Raw genomic sequence first — 15,208 nt, 5'->3', positions numbered from 1 at the left:
TAAGACAACTCCGAAAGACTCATGATGGAAAATGCTGTCCACATCCAGAAAAAGAGCTATGGAGTCTGGATGCAGATCGAAGCAGACTGTTTGTTCTCTCTTGTTTTGTTGTTGTTTTTCTTTCTTTCTCCAGGTTTCTCCCATTGGTTCTAATTCTTCTTTACAACATGACTAATGAGAAAATAGGTTTAATATGACTATATATAGAGCCTATATCAAATTATATGTCATCTTTGAGTGGGAGAAGGGGAGAAATGGGGAGAAAATTTGGAACTCCAAATCTTATGGAAGTAAGTGTTGAAAACTAAAAATAAATAAATAAATTTAATTTTAAAAAAAGGTACATGTAGAGTAGGTGGAAGGTAATCTCTGAGAGGAAGACTCTAGCAGTTGAGAGGATTGGGAAAAGCCTCCTGTGGGTGGGAACTTGAGTTGAATCTTAGAGGAAAACAGATTCAGAAGTGAGGAAGAACATTCCAGCCATGGACAGCCAGTGTACAGAAACCAAGATAGGAAATAGAATGTTGTGCATGAGGAACAGCAACTGGGCCAATATGGCCAAACAGAAGACTTTATTTGATGCTGGAGAGTGTCATGAGGGCTCACTGAATAGTGGGATAATATGATCCAATGTTACAGTTTAGAAGAATCACCTTCTAAAGAAAAGAGGATGAATTGGAGAGGGAAGAGATATGAGGGAAAGAGACTAAATTGGAAGCTGCTTTAACAGTCCAGGAAAGAGGTGATGAGGGCCTGAATTAGGGGAATGACTATGTGACTGGAAAGAAGGGACACAGAGGAGTGATTCTGTGAAGGTGGGAACTCACAAGATTTTAATATCTGGAGTGAGTTTGAGTAATAAATCCAGAATAACATGGAGGTTATGAGCCTATGTGATAGGAACAATGGTGGTGCCCTTGATAATTACAGAGAATTGGGAAACAGGGGATAGTTTTAGGATAAAAGATAATGAATTTTGTTTTGGACATGTTGAGTTTGGGACATCTAGTTTTTTAAAAGGTCCAAAAAGAAATTGATGACTAGAGTTCAGGAGATAGAATAAGGCTGGATATGTAAATCTGGGAATCATTAGCAGGGTTGATAATTGAATCCTAAGAACTGATGAAATCACTAAGTGAGATAGTATAGTTGGGAATTCGTAATCTTTTTTGTGTCATGGGCCCAGTTGTCAACCTGATGAAACACTATGGACACCTTCTCAGAATAATGTTCTAAAATATATAAAATGAAATATATAGAATTATAAAGGAAGTGAATTATATTAAAATACAGTTATGAAAATAAAAAAAAGTTAATGATCCTCCCCAGCTAAGAACTCGTGGCATGGAGGGGAAAGAGATGAGGGCCTAGGACAGAGCTTTAGGAGACACCCATGTTGAGTGGGTAGGACCTGGATGAAGATCCAGCAAAAGAGACTGAGAAGTAACTATCAGATAGATAGGAGGAGAACTAGAAGGAATCAATGGTAATGAAAACTTAGAGGGGAGAGAATATTTAGGAAAAAAAAGTAAACAACAGTTTCAAATGCTGCAGAGAAATCAAGGATGAGAGCTGTGAAAAGGTCATTAGATTTGTCAATTAAGAGATGATGGCAGAGGGGGAAGGATGGGGGGGCAGGAATCTAGGCAGCACAGAAACAGAAGTTGTCAATAAAGATCCATTTTTTATCAAAAGGGACATTGGTTATTTCAGGTGAATGGTGAGCTCAGAGGTCACATTACAGGGTTCAGAAGAGAGTGAGAGGAAGTGGAAGCACCTAGTCTAAGAATTTCTTCCAAGAGTACAGTCAAGAAAGATAAGAGAGATAGAGGATAATAGCCAATGGAGATGATCAGATCAGGAAGGGGTATCTTTTTTTGTTTGTTTGTTTACTTTAAATTTATTTATTTAACTTTTAACATTCATTTTCACAAAATTTTGGGTTCCAAGTTTTCTCCCCATTCGTCCTCTCCCCCCACCCCAAAACACTGAGCATTCTAATTGCCCCTATCACCAATCTGCCCTCTCTTCTATCATCCCTCCCTTCCCTTGTCCCCATCTTCTCTTTTGTCCTGTAGGGCCAGATAACTTTCTATACCCCTTTACCTGTATTTCTTATTTCCTAGTAGCAAGAACAGAACTCGACATTTGTTCCTAAAACTTTGAGTTCCAACTTCTGTTCATCCCTCCCTCCCCACCCATTCCCTTTGGAAGGCAAGCAATTCAATATAGGCCATATCTGTGTGGTTTTGCAAATGACTTCCATAATAGTTGTGTTGTGTAAGATTAACTATATTTCCCTCCATCCTATCCTGCCCCGCATTGCTTCTATTTTGATCCTGTCCCTCCCCAAGAGTGTTGACTTCAAATTGCTCCCTCCTCCCACTGCCCTCCCTTCCATCATCCCCCCTACCCTGCTTATCCCCTTCACTCCCACTTTCCTGTATTGTAAGATAGGTTTTCATACCAAAATGAGTGTGCATTTTATTCCTTCCTTTAGTCGAATGGGATGAGAGTAAATTTCATGTTTTTCTCTCACCTCCCCTCTTTTTCCCTGCACTGAAAAGTCTTTTGCTTGCCTCTTTTATGAGAGATAATTTGCCCCATTTCATTTCTCCCTTTCTCCTCCTGATATATTTCTCTCTCACCGCTTAATTTCATTTTTTTAAGATATGATCCCATCCTATTCAATTCACTCTGTGCTGTGTGTGTGTGTGTGTGTTTGTGTGTGTGTGTGTAATCCCAACTACTCAGAGACTGAAAAGTTTCAAGAGTTACAAATATTGTCTTTCCATGTAGGAATGTAAACAGTTCAACTTTAGTAAGTCCCTCATGACTTCTCTTTGCTGTTTGCCTTGTCATGCTTCTCTTCATTCTTGTGTTTGAAAGTCAAATTTTCCTTTTAGCTCTGGTCTTTTCATCAAGAATGCTTGAAAGTCCTCTATTTCATTGAAAGACCATTTTTTCCCCTGAAGTATTATACTCAGTTTTGCTGGGTAGGTGATTCTTGGTTTTAGTCCTAGTTCCTTTGACTTCTGGAATATCCTATTCCATGCCCTTCGATCCCTTAATGTAGAAGATGCTAGATCTTGTGTTATCCTGATTGTATTTCCACAGTACTTGAATTGTTTCTTTCTAGCTGCTTGCAATATTTTCTCCTTGACCAGGGAACTCTAGGATTTGGCCACAATGTTCCTAGGAATTTCTCTTTTTGGATCTCTTTTAGGAGGTGATCAGTGGATTCCTTGAATACTTATTTTGCCCTCTGGTTCTAGAATATCAGGGCAGTTTTCCTTGAAAATTTCATGAGAGATGATGTCTAGGCTCTTTTTTTGATCATGGCTTTCAGGCAGTCCCATAATTTTTAAATTGTCTCTCCTGGATCTATTTTCCAGGTCAATTGTTTTTCCAATGAGATATTTCACATTATCTTCCATTTTTTCATTCTTTTGGTTTTGTTTTGTGATTTCTTAGTTTCTCATAAAGTCATTAGCCTCCATCTGTTCCATTCTAATTTTGAAAGAACTGTTTTCTTCAGTGAGCTTTTGAACCTCCTTTTCCATTTGGCTAATTCTGCTTTTGAAAGCATTCTTCTCCTCATTGGCTTTTTGAACCTCTTTTGCCAATTGAGTTAGCCTATTTTTCAAGGTGTTATTTTCTTCAGCATTTTTTTGGGTCTCCTTTAGCAGGGTGTTGACCTGCTTTTCATGCTTTTCTTGCATCTCTCTCATTTCTTTTCCCAGTTTTTCCTCCACCTCTCTAACTTGATTTTCAAAATCCTTTTTGAGCTCTTCCATGGCCTAAGCCCATGGAATATTTATTTTGGATGTGTGGGATACAGAAACCTTGACTTTTGTGTCTTTTCCTGATGGTAAGCATTGTTCTTCCTCATCTGAAAGGAAGGGAGGAGATATCTGTTCACCAAGAAAGTAACCTTCTATGATCTTATTTTTTTTCCCTTTTCTGGGCATTTTCCCAGCCAGTGACTTGACTTCTGAGTATTCTCTTCACACCCACTTCACCTCCAGATCTGCCCATCAAGCGCTTGGGGTCTGAGATTCAAATGCTTCTCCCCAGCCTCAGGGCTTTCGGTGGGGGCAGGGCTGCTATTCAGTGTGAGATTAAGTTCAGGTGCTCAGGTTGGGGCAAGGCCGCCACACGGGGCTCAGTTCCCTCAGGGGGTTTGTGAGGAGACCTTCAACAATGGATCTGAGCTCCTGCCTGCTTTGGGAGCCCCTGTCTGCTGCCACCTCTGCTGCTGCCTTTCGAGGGGCCCTGAGCCATGGGGACACCCCACTCCCCTCTCGGGGAGCCAAAAAGACTCTCTCACTGACCTTTAGTGCCTGTGGGTGGAGGGACCTGTGCAGCCACTGGAGATTCCATCCCCGAAGTCTGCTTGGATCTGCTCCTCTTGGTGCCGAGTGTCCAAGGCAGGGCTGGGCTCTGCTCTGGGTCCGGTGTGCAATGGATCTTTGGCGTCAATTTTTCAGGTCTCTCTGGAACAGAAATCTCCACTCTGCTGTTCTGTGGCTTCCGCTGCTCCAGAATTTATTGGGAGTTCTTCTTTACAGGTATTTTATGGGCTGTGGGTTTGGAGCTAGCACATGTGCATCTTTCTACTCCGCCATCTTGGCTTCTCCTAGGAGGGGATATCTTTTAAGGACTGTGGAGACATCCTTTGTAGGCAAGGAAGGAGCTAACCTTCTATCTGAGGACATAACATGGACAAAACAAATGAATGAATGAATGAAAAAGCATTTATTAAGTGCTTTCTCTCTGAAAAGCACTCTGTTAAGGGCTGGCAATACAAACAGAAAACTGCAAAACATTTTCTGCTATCAAGAAGCTCACATTTCAATAGGGGGAGAAGGAAAAATAAGAAATCCCAGCTGAAAGTCAAATGGGGTTCCTTAGGGTGCAGCAGCAAAGCAGATAGTCACACATCTTCCTTAATATCATTCCCATTGATAACATTAAATAGTTGATGTTAAACCATTTGAAAATATTGAGAATTTTGATGGCAAGAACTTTCTTTTCTGGTACTTTGATACCTGTGGCTATTGCAAGGGCAGAGGCAATGGACAGAACCTGTCACTTTTACCAGGATCTCTTTCTTACTTACCTTACTGCCTTAGCAAGGTTGGCTTCCCTGTTCCAACACTGGCAGTTGGTCAGTAGTTGGTGGTAGCCCCTTTTCCATAAGTTTGTGCCCTTGGATGAAGGCTGTGGGGGCCAGGTTGGAAGGAGAGTGGGAGAGGAGGGAGCAAGGTTACTACTAAAGCAAGAGGTCTTGGTCTTACCTGGTTGTCTGCAGCACTTGACTGGTAGTTGATGTTGGTAGTTGTAGCTTAGGTAGGCCCCTTCTGTACAAAGAATGTTCCCCTCAGTGATGGCAGTGGGAACTGGGCTGGACACAGGACAGGCTGGGCTGGAGAGCCATTCAATTTCTTGGGCTTTTGTTCTTTGTCTTTTTCCATCAAGGTTTAACGTGGCATTGTCAGTGACTTGACCCAGTTACATATATCAGAAATATGCAGAATAAATACAGGATAGTTTGGGGGTGGCACTAGTATTTTGGGAGGATCAGAAAGGGCTTTGTATAGAAGGTAAGACTTAAGCAGGCTCTTGAAGAATTCTGTAAGTATAGTAGGGAGTTTTTCACTTCCTAAAGAGTAGCACATTTCAGACATACGGATGTCCAAATGTGGGAGACGGAGTGATGTGTGAAGAACAAAGAAAAGACCAGTTTGGCTAGACCATAAAGTGTAGGAAGAGAAGTAATATATAATAAGCCTAGAAAGATATGTTGAGGTCACATTTGTGAAGGACTTGAAAAGGCAAATAGAGGAGTCTTTATTCTGTGCTCAGGATACTAAGGAGACACTAGGGGTTTTGAGCAAGAGGAATGACAAGGTCAGAGCTAGACTTAAGAAAAATCACTTTGATAGCTGAATCAGGTCAGTGGGCATTTATTTACCACCCACCATCTTTCAGATACTATGGACACAAAGAAAGGTAAAGACAATCCCTGCTTTCTGGGCTGAGGAAGGATTGAAGAGAGGAGAGATTTGGGGGAGGGGGAGGCCAATTAGGACGCCATTTTAGGACATGACAAGGTAGGCAAGAGGTAGTGAGGTTCTGAACCGAGATATTGGCTGGGTGAATAAAGAGAAGTGGTTATGATGAGATGTGTAGGTAGAAACAAGGTTTGACAGCTCATTGGCTATAAGGAGTGAGGAGTTCAAAAATAACAATGAATCTGATGAATCTGATATATGAATCTGATACAATGGAAAAATTGTGCTTTTACAAAAATAAGAAAGTTTGAAAGAGCGATGGGTTTTAGGGGAAAGATAATGAATTTGCTTTTGGACATGCCAAGTTGGAGATGTCTCTGAGATATCCAATTTGAAACATAGGCAGTTGGTGATGTGAGACTAAAATACCCAGGTACAAGTAACTAGGATTAGATATATAGATTGGTGAGTCATCTGCATAAAGATAATCATTCAGTTCTTTGGAGTTGATGAGAGAGAAAGACCGAGAAGGAGAGAAGGCCAATGACATAGTCTTGGGGAACATTCTCAATTAAGTGATAAGATATGGATGGCTGGGGGACTTAAGAAAGAGTGGTCAGAGAAGGTTTATTTTTCTTGCCTTCTCTATCAGTAGGGGACATAAGAGAGAGGTAGGAGAATTTAGAACTAAAAGCAAAATAAAATTGAGGAGAAAAGAATTTGAAGGGTGTTACTTTTTCCTAGAGTTTCTCTATCTCCTTATCCTTTGCAACAAATGCTTGCACTTAAGTGGTAACTTTCTTCCAGGTGGTCTTTTTGCATGTCTCATAAAGCATACACAAATACAGATGGTCAGTGAAATGATATTTCCTGACTTGTTTCCTTTTGACACCTGATGAAGGAGCCATCCTTCCATTTAGTGCCGATTCCTTTTGTCTTGTGGGTTCATTGATATTAAGACCAATATTGACTTAATTCAGTAATTATACTTGTAGGAGTAGTAGAAAAGTGGCCAGGGTTTCAGGAAGACCTGGGATCATCCTACTCTGATACAAAGGGGGTGGTCTGACAATCACTTAACCTCTTAGTGCTGTAAGCAAGTGTCAGAGCAGATACGGTTGTGTAAAAGAAATCATAAGAATGTGACACATGCATACACACACACACACACACACACACACACACACACACACAGAGTCATGATCCTCCTATCTCTTTTATCATAGTTTTTTGGGTATACATTCCCTACCCTTACCTCCTCACCTCTTAGATTATAAACCCCTTAAGAGCAGGCTCTTTATATTCCTATTACCCAGTCTAATGCCTGGCACTTAAAAAATGTTTCTCTAATTGAATGAAATAATATGTTAGATTAAGATTCAGCAGTCCTATAGTTTCATGGAACAGGCCAAAAGAACAAAGTCAGAAAAGGCAGGTATAAATTCCTATGGTCTGGGATGCTATCTGTAATTACTGAAAAGGATTCTGGGGAGACTAGATCTGGAGAGGCCTAGACAAAGTAGGCTTCAGGGAGCTGATGAGTTCACAACCAGGTGGCACAGTGAATAGAGCCTGGGCCTGGAGTCAGGAAGACTGGAGTTCAAATTTGGTGTGAGACACTTACTAGCTGTGTGACCCTGGGCAAGTCATTTAACCCTGTTTGCTTTAGTTTCCTCATCCGCAGAATGAGCTGGAGAGGGAAATGGCAAACTATTCTAGTATCTCTGCCAAGAAAACTCCAAATGGGGTTAGGAAGAGCCAGACACAACTGAAATGACTGAACAACAATAGCCTGAAGGAGGAGAGGCATAGGAATTGCCAGAGAAAGGGAAAGGAAGAGGCTAGAGTAGTCCCTCTGATAGATTATAGAAGGAGGCCACTGGACAGGAGTGAGAAGAGCATGACACTTAGGTGTCATTGGCTAGAGTAGCTGTGTGAGAACGGAAGAAGACGTTCTGATGACTGTATTACATAATAGAGGCAGGACAGAGTTCAGCATTGTCCAAATATCTTGGATATTCCTTACCCTTACCTCTTGTCTCTACCCCAAGTCTCTCTATTTTTAATATCCACCCCCTTCCCTGTCTTATCAATTAAAATTCTCATTGCATCCCTATCCCCTCTTCTCTTTTCAGTCATTTGTTAAGGCTGAAAACTATTCCTGGTGTCTAATTTCAAGCCATTTCTTCAAACTCTGGAGGTAGTGGGTGGAGAAATCCGGTTTTACCACTGGACCTCAAGATCTCTGCTTACCCTTCTGACTTGTGTAATTCTTTCAGTCTACTGTCAGGAATTCAGGTTAGCAGTTTCTTTTCCCTGGCTGGAGCCACTCAGGAGAGGACAGCACTTCTGGAACACAGTCAAACTCAGAGTAAGTGGATCTGTCATCTGGCTTCTCTAGCCTCACCCCCAGCTGCCTGCCCCCAACACCCTGCTGAATTTATAAGAACTACCGTTTAGTGTAGGATTTGGAGCTGGACCAGACCATTGAGATCCTTGAATATAAACCTCTTGTTTTAGCTTACGTTAGCTTTTTAAAATGTCTTTTGTTTTTAGATCACATTTCCCCCTAAATATATCCCTCCTCATCTCACTGCCCAGGGAATCTTCTCTTAAAAAAAAAAAAATGCCGCGAAACCAATGCACATCTCCTTGTCATCTGGTCACATGTGCAATAGTCCGGGCTCAGTTTCATTTCATTCTTTCTGTTTACATTGTAGCAGTCACATTATGCAGATTGTTTCCTCACCTCCCGGAGCCATTTCATAGATGAGGAAACTGAGACCTAGAGAGGTAATGTGACTTTTCTGAGGTTGTAAATGGTAATAGATTTCAAACTCAAACCCTCAATTCCATGGCATTTTCCAATGCACTTTATCTCTTTTTTAGATTCCCCTAGGGAAATAATTTAACCACTACATGCCTCACTCAGTTTCCTCATCTGTAAAATGGGGATAATAATAGCACCTACCTTCCAAAATTGTTGTGAGAATCAAGTGAAATAGTAATTGTAAAGGTCTTTGCTGGCCTTAAAGCACTATGTAAGTGCTAGCTATTAAAGTCCTATTCTGTTTCTGGTTTTGGTTTTAATCCCCTAAGGTGTCAGCTGAAGTTAAACTTCAACACTGTAGAACTGGAGTTGGGGCAAGACTGTGGAGGCCAAATCTGAGCTTAAGAATTAATGAGGTGATTTGTTATATGATTTCTTTCATTTATCTTAGTCTGACTACATAGCATGACTATAGTGAAAATATACTCAATAGGAAAGTATATGTAGAATCTATACAGAATTGTATGCAGTCGTGGGGAGGGAGGGGGGGAGTGGGGGGTAGGTGGGGGGGATAAAATCACAATTGTATGGCAGTGATTGTTAAACATTACAAAATAAAAAAAAAAAAAGAATTAATGAGGTGATATGGATGCTGAGGAGATCTGGATCTCAAGTTCTTAGGAGCTCTCTGATAAAGAAATTCTCTCCACCAATGCAGGTCAGCAGTTTTGAATGTTAGGGAATTTCCTGTAGTACCAAGGGCTAAAGCCCAGGACCACAAGGTCAGTGTCAGATGGAGCCACCAAAAAAGGCTAAGAGTGACCAATAGAAGCATAACATCCAGAAGGAGGGAAGTTCTGATCTTAGCATCCTCAGCTCTGGTCAGACCATAGCCAGAGACTGTGTTCTTTTCAAGGGGACAGATTTTCTTTTTTCTTTTCTTTTTTTAATTATTTATTTGTTTGTTTGTTAATTTTTAGTTTACAACATTCGTTTCCACAAACTTTTGAGTTTAAAATTTTCTCCCCCTCCTATTCATTCCCCCTCCGCAAGATAGTATGGAATCTGATATAGATTCTACATATATGCTCACATTAAACATATTTTCACATTAGTCATGTTGCAAAGAAGAATTATAACTAATGGAATGAACCAAGAGAAAGAAGAAACAAAACAAAACAAAAAAGAGAGAGAGCAAATGGTATGCTTTGATCTGCATTAACACTCCATAATTCTTCCTTTGGATGTGAATGGTATTTTCTATCAGGAGTCTTTTGGAGTTAGGTCCTTGCATTGCTGAAAAGAGCTGTCTATCAAAGTCAGTCATTACATAATATGGCTGTTACCATGTACAGTGTTCTCCTGGTTCTGCTCCCCTCACTCAGCATCAGTTTATATAAGTTTTTCTGAAGTCCACTTCTTATAGCACAATAAAATTCCATTATATTCATATACCACAACTTGTTCAGTCATTCAAGGGGACAGGACAGATTTTCATAGGGACATGGGGCAGAGGAGCCTGATCTGGAGGAGAGCAACCAGGATAGTGAGAGGTATGGAAGCCATATCACAGGAAGGATTAAAGGACATGAAAATGTTTAGCCTGGAGAAGGAAGACTAAGAGGGAAACAATTGCTGTCAACTTTTCATTTATTTAGTGACTTCTCAATGCTTGACTTGCTGGGGATGCAAAGTAAAAGATAAAAGTTCTTGGGCTGAAAGAGTTTACATTGTCTTGGGGTAATGCAAATATACGCAAATGGATTAATGCAAAGTATGTATAAAATAATTTCTTTCTATATAAGATTTTATTGATGTTTTCTGTTTCTTATTACAAAGGGGTAGAGTAGGTGGGTGGGGAAAATATTCTCATATCTTTTCATTCAAGTTCTGTTTCATCTTTTTAATTTTGTTACATTAACTTTTAACTTTTGATTTTTTGGTGTGCAGTTCTTTGCATTTACGTTGTTGTAGTTGTGTATATTGTTTTCTTGGCTCTGCTAACTTTATTTTGCATCAGTTCATATAGATCTTTCCATGCTTCTCTGTATTTATTACACAAATAATTTCTTACAGCTCAGGAATATATAGTTTGAGGTCTGGAAGTGCTATTCCTCCTTTGTCCTTACTTCTTTTCATCATTTCAATTGATATTCTAGATCTTTTGTTTTTCCAAATGAGTTTCATTATTATTTTACAAAATTCTATAAAATATCCCCTTGATAATTTGATTGTTCTAGCATTAAAAGTAAAAAATAACTTTGAAAGTATTATCATCTTTATTATGTTGGCATGACCTAGCCATTAGCACTGAGTATTCCTCCAGCTATATTGATTGTTCTTTAATTCTTTAAGAAACATTTTGTAATTTAATACATGAGTCTTTTGTGTCATTCTCCAGATATTTAATGCATTTTGTAGTTATTTGGAATGGGATTTCCTTTTCCATTATTGCTTCTTGTGTTTTGTTATTTTTATATAGAAATGTTCTTGATTTTTGAGCACTTTGTAACCTGCAATTTTGCTGAAGCTCTTAATTTTCTCAGTTAGCATCTTTGCTGATTCCCTGGGGTTTTCCAAATAGCTATCATATCATCAGCAGGCAGGGATAGTTTCATCTCCCCTTTACCTTTCTTTATTCCTTTATTCCTTTAAAATCTTTCTCATGCTAGCATTTCCAGAACTATATCAAATAATAGTGGAGAAAGCAGGCATCCTGACTTTACTCCCACATTTACCGGAAGAGGTTCTAGTGTATCCCTATGGAATGTGATGCTTTCTTTTGCTTTTAGATAGGTGCTTTTTGTGATATTAAAAAAGGTCCCTCTGTGCCTATATTTTGTAGGTTTTTAGCACAAAAGAGTTCTGTACTTTTTCAAAGGCTTTTTCCATATCTATTGAAATGGTCATGTGGTTTTTGATGTTTTTAATATGATTAATGTGTTGTTTTCCTAATGTTGAACCATCCCTGCATTCCTGATATGTCTCACTTTATCACAATGAATGATTTCTTTAATAAATGGCTATAATCTGTTTGATAGAATTTTGTTTAAAATTTTTGAGTCAGTGTTCATTAGTGATATTGGCCCTTAGTTTTCTTTCTGTGTTCTATCTTTCCGTAGTTTAAATATTAGGACTGTATTTGTCTCAGAAAAGGGTTCTGGTAGGATTCTTTCTTTTTCAGTTTTTAAGAATATTTTGTGAATATTCTTATTCTATGTGAATAAGAATATTTTTAAAAGTTTAATAGAATTTTACTGTGAGTCCGTCAGGACCTGGAGTGTTTTTCTTTGATATTTCCTTTACAGATCCTTTTAAATCTATTTCCTTTGGGTCATTTAAGATCTCTACCTGGTCTTCTGATAGTTTGGCTATTTTGTACTTTTGAAGATTTTCCTCTATTTCTTTTTTGTTCTTAGGTTTGTTAGCATATGGTTGTTCATAATGTGTTCTGACTATTCTTTTTTCTTTCTGATTTTGCTGTAGATTTCACCTTGTTCATTTGAAATTTTACTAATTTTGATTTGCTGCTTTCTTCTTAATCAGATTAAGTAAGGGTTTATCAATTTTATTAGTCTTATTTTTTAAAAAATCAGCTTTTAGCTTTATTTATTATTTCTATGGGTTTTTTGTTTTCAATTTTTCCCCCTCTTATTTTTAATATCCCTTTTATGCTTAGTTTAGGTTTGTTTATTTGTGAGTTTTTTCATTTTTAAGTGCATATTCAGTTCTAGTTCTCTCTTTTTCTATTTTGTTGACATATGATTATAAAGACATGATTTTCCCCCAGGACTGCTTAAGCTATATCCCAGAAATTTTGGCATGTTGTTTCATTATCATTTTCTTTTATACAGTCACTAATTGCTTCTATGATTGTTCTTTGACCCACTTATTAATTTAAGATTTCATTGTTAAGACTCCATTTGGGGCTGTATCTTTTATTTGTGGTTTCTGAACCAATGACTATTTTTATTGCATTACAGTCTATAAAGGATGTGTTAACTATTTCTGCCTTTTAAATTTTGTTTGCAATATCCCTGTGCTGCATGGTCATTTTTTGTAAAATATGTTTATTCTTTTGCTGTCCCATTTGGAAGATGATATAAAACTTTTAACTCTAGTTTCTTTAGAAATTAATATTTTCTGTTGACATCCAAAACTGATGGAGGAATGTTGAAGTCTTCTGTTATTAGTGTTATGCTTTGTCTTCTTGAAGCTTGCCACCCTCCCACTCCCCAAATTATGTGTGTGTGTATGTGTATGTATATATGTGTATATTACTCGCTCTAAATTTGAATCTGCATTATTAATGTTTTCTCCATCATTTTCTTAAGTCTAGAGTCAACAATCAACAAAATAATGAATCATGTCCTGATTTGTATCCTTGCACTTTCCAAGGTGTAAAGGCTTACCCTGAAAATTAAATAGTTGGCTTTCCAGTAAGAGCAAACTCCCACACTACCCTGATTATATGGCTCCTAAAAATTGAACCTTAGGCTGCCTATCCAGGGCAGTTACATCTTGCTTTTCCCATCTATAAAATATGTAGAATAATTCCTAAGGCCTTCGTATCAGAGAGAGCACATGAGGAAAGGAAAGGGCTTAGGGCCTTTTGGAAGTCAGGGTCAAGTGAATCCAGCCCCCAACCATGGGTCAATCCATATGCCACATATTCTCAATATAGCATGGGGACCCAGTCCCAAATCCTTCTTAATTTGGAACCTCTAGAGATAGGGTTCTTAACCTTTTTTTGTGCCATGGACCCTTTAGCCATGGACCGGTGGATCTATGAAGTTGTCCTCAGAATATTGTTTTTAAATGCATAAAATAAAATACATAGGATTATAAGGGAAACCTATGTTGAAATACAGTTATCAAAAATTTAAAAAACATTTCCCAGACCCCTGAAACCTCTTTATGGAATGGTTCCATGGATTCTAAGTTAAGAACTCCCAATACAGATGAAGCCCAGTTTTACCCCCCCTTCTCCTCTTCTGCCTTTGGAAGGGGATGTCAGTGGTGTCTCTGGTGTCTGGGAAAGCCATGCTCAAGAGCCCCTCAGTGCTGATGGTGCTGAATCAGCTGGGAAGGAGATCGGAGGTGAAGCTGGCCAGGCCTTTGCACCAGATGGTAAGTGTGTTTGCCCCTCTAGGCTCCTGGTAGTGCAGAACCATTTCTCTTTTCTTCCCCCTCAAATCATAATTCCCTCCTCTAGATACTGCACCAGGATTGGATTAACCCTGCAAGAAAGCTGTAAACCCCTCCTGGCCTCTCATGTCTCCTTGGGACTACAGAGAGTTATTTAATCCAACTCCCAGTGAGTGGGTGCTTTACTCAAGGCTACAGAGATAGTATGGTACAGGGGGAATAGCACTGGAGAAAGATCACCCATAGTGCCAGACTTGAAACTTCTGCCCTGATATTTGACTGTATAACCTTAGATGAGTCACCTAAACTCCAATCTCAGTTTCCTCCTTTCTGAAAGAAAGAAGTTGAACTAGATGGTCTATAAGATTTTTCGCCAGGTTTAAATCTTATGATCCATTCAGTAATTCTGGAAATGAGTTCCTTTGGTTTTTGTGTATTTTGTCTCATTAAATTTCCAATGACAAAAGCCCACCATGAAATTAGAAGTAAATATGTATACATTCATGCACACATATTATCCACACATACATATATAAGTATATATACATGTCTGTGTATGCACACTTGTACATAGAACTGTGGGGCAGCTAGGGGGAATAGTGGATAGAGCACCAGCCCGGGAGTCAGGAAGATCTGAGTTCATATCTGGCTTCAGACACTTACTAGCCGTGTGACCCTGGGTAAGTAGCTTAATCCTGCTTGCCGCAGTTTCCTCATCTGCAAAAGGAGCTGGAGAAGGAAATGGCAAACCACTCTAATATCTTTGCTAAGAAAACCCCAAATGGGGTCATAAAGAATTAGACATAATTAATTGACTATATGTACACACATGCAAGTGTGTGTATTTACATATAGAGGGAAAATACATATTTTTCTTCTCCTGTATCTGTGATTTCATTGGTATAAGGAGATCCTGAAGAGGAAACTCCTATCAATGCAGATAAGCACCTTATCTGTAATTTACAGTTTTATGAAGACATCTGAGAAGGTAGAGGACTTGCCCAGAGTCAGGTAGTCAGGTAGTCAGATTCCAAGAAGCAGGAGAGGAACCCAGGTTTTCCTGATTTGGAGGCTGGCCTTCTGCAACCAAAAAATTGTGCAGGGAGCTAATTTTGGCATGCTTCTAAATTGTCAAAACCCTCTCTCCTCTGTCTTATACATAATTTCCAGCTCCCATTCTAATATGTAGGTCTCTAAATTAGAAGCTGTTTCAGTTTGGTCTGCAAGCTTTACTTTACACACAATTGAACCAAATGGTAAGATGTCATTGTGT

The 15,208-nt window shown here is 39.0% G+C and overlaps 1 protein-coding gene across 3 annotated transcripts in view; it reads left to right on the top strand.

Annotated features, from left to right (window-relative positions):
- Positions 1-15,208, top strand: part of KYAT1 (kynurenine aminotransferase 1) — a 59,821-nt gene that overhangs the window by 22,958 nt on the left and 21,655 nt on the right. The window contains exons 2-3 of one of the 3 annotated variants that reach the window (XM_072632619.1): positions 8,297-8,388; positions 13,795-13,917. The exons of 1 other annotated variant lie outside the window; for it this stretch is intronic. In XM_072632619.1, coding sequence (XP_072488720.1) covers positions 13,798-13,917 — 120 coding nt within the window. In that variant the 5' untranslated portion in view covers positions 8,297-8,388; positions 13,795-13,797. The remainder of the gene's footprint in view (positions 1-8,296; positions 8,389-13,794; positions 13,918-15,208) is intronic. One more of the 3 variants, XM_072632618.1, reaches the window with a different exon arrangement.

This window comes from Notamacropus eugenii, chromosome 1 (genome assembly GCF_028372415.1).
Source record: "Notamacropus eugenii isolate mMacEug1 chromosome 1, mMacEug1.pri_v2, whole genome shotgun sequence".
In the NCBI taxonomy this organism is placed as follows: Eukaryota; Metazoa; Chordata; class Mammalia; order Diprotodontia; family Macropodidae; genus Notamacropus; species Notamacropus eugenii.
This window is presented reverse-complemented; position numbering and strand designations above follow the sequence as displayed.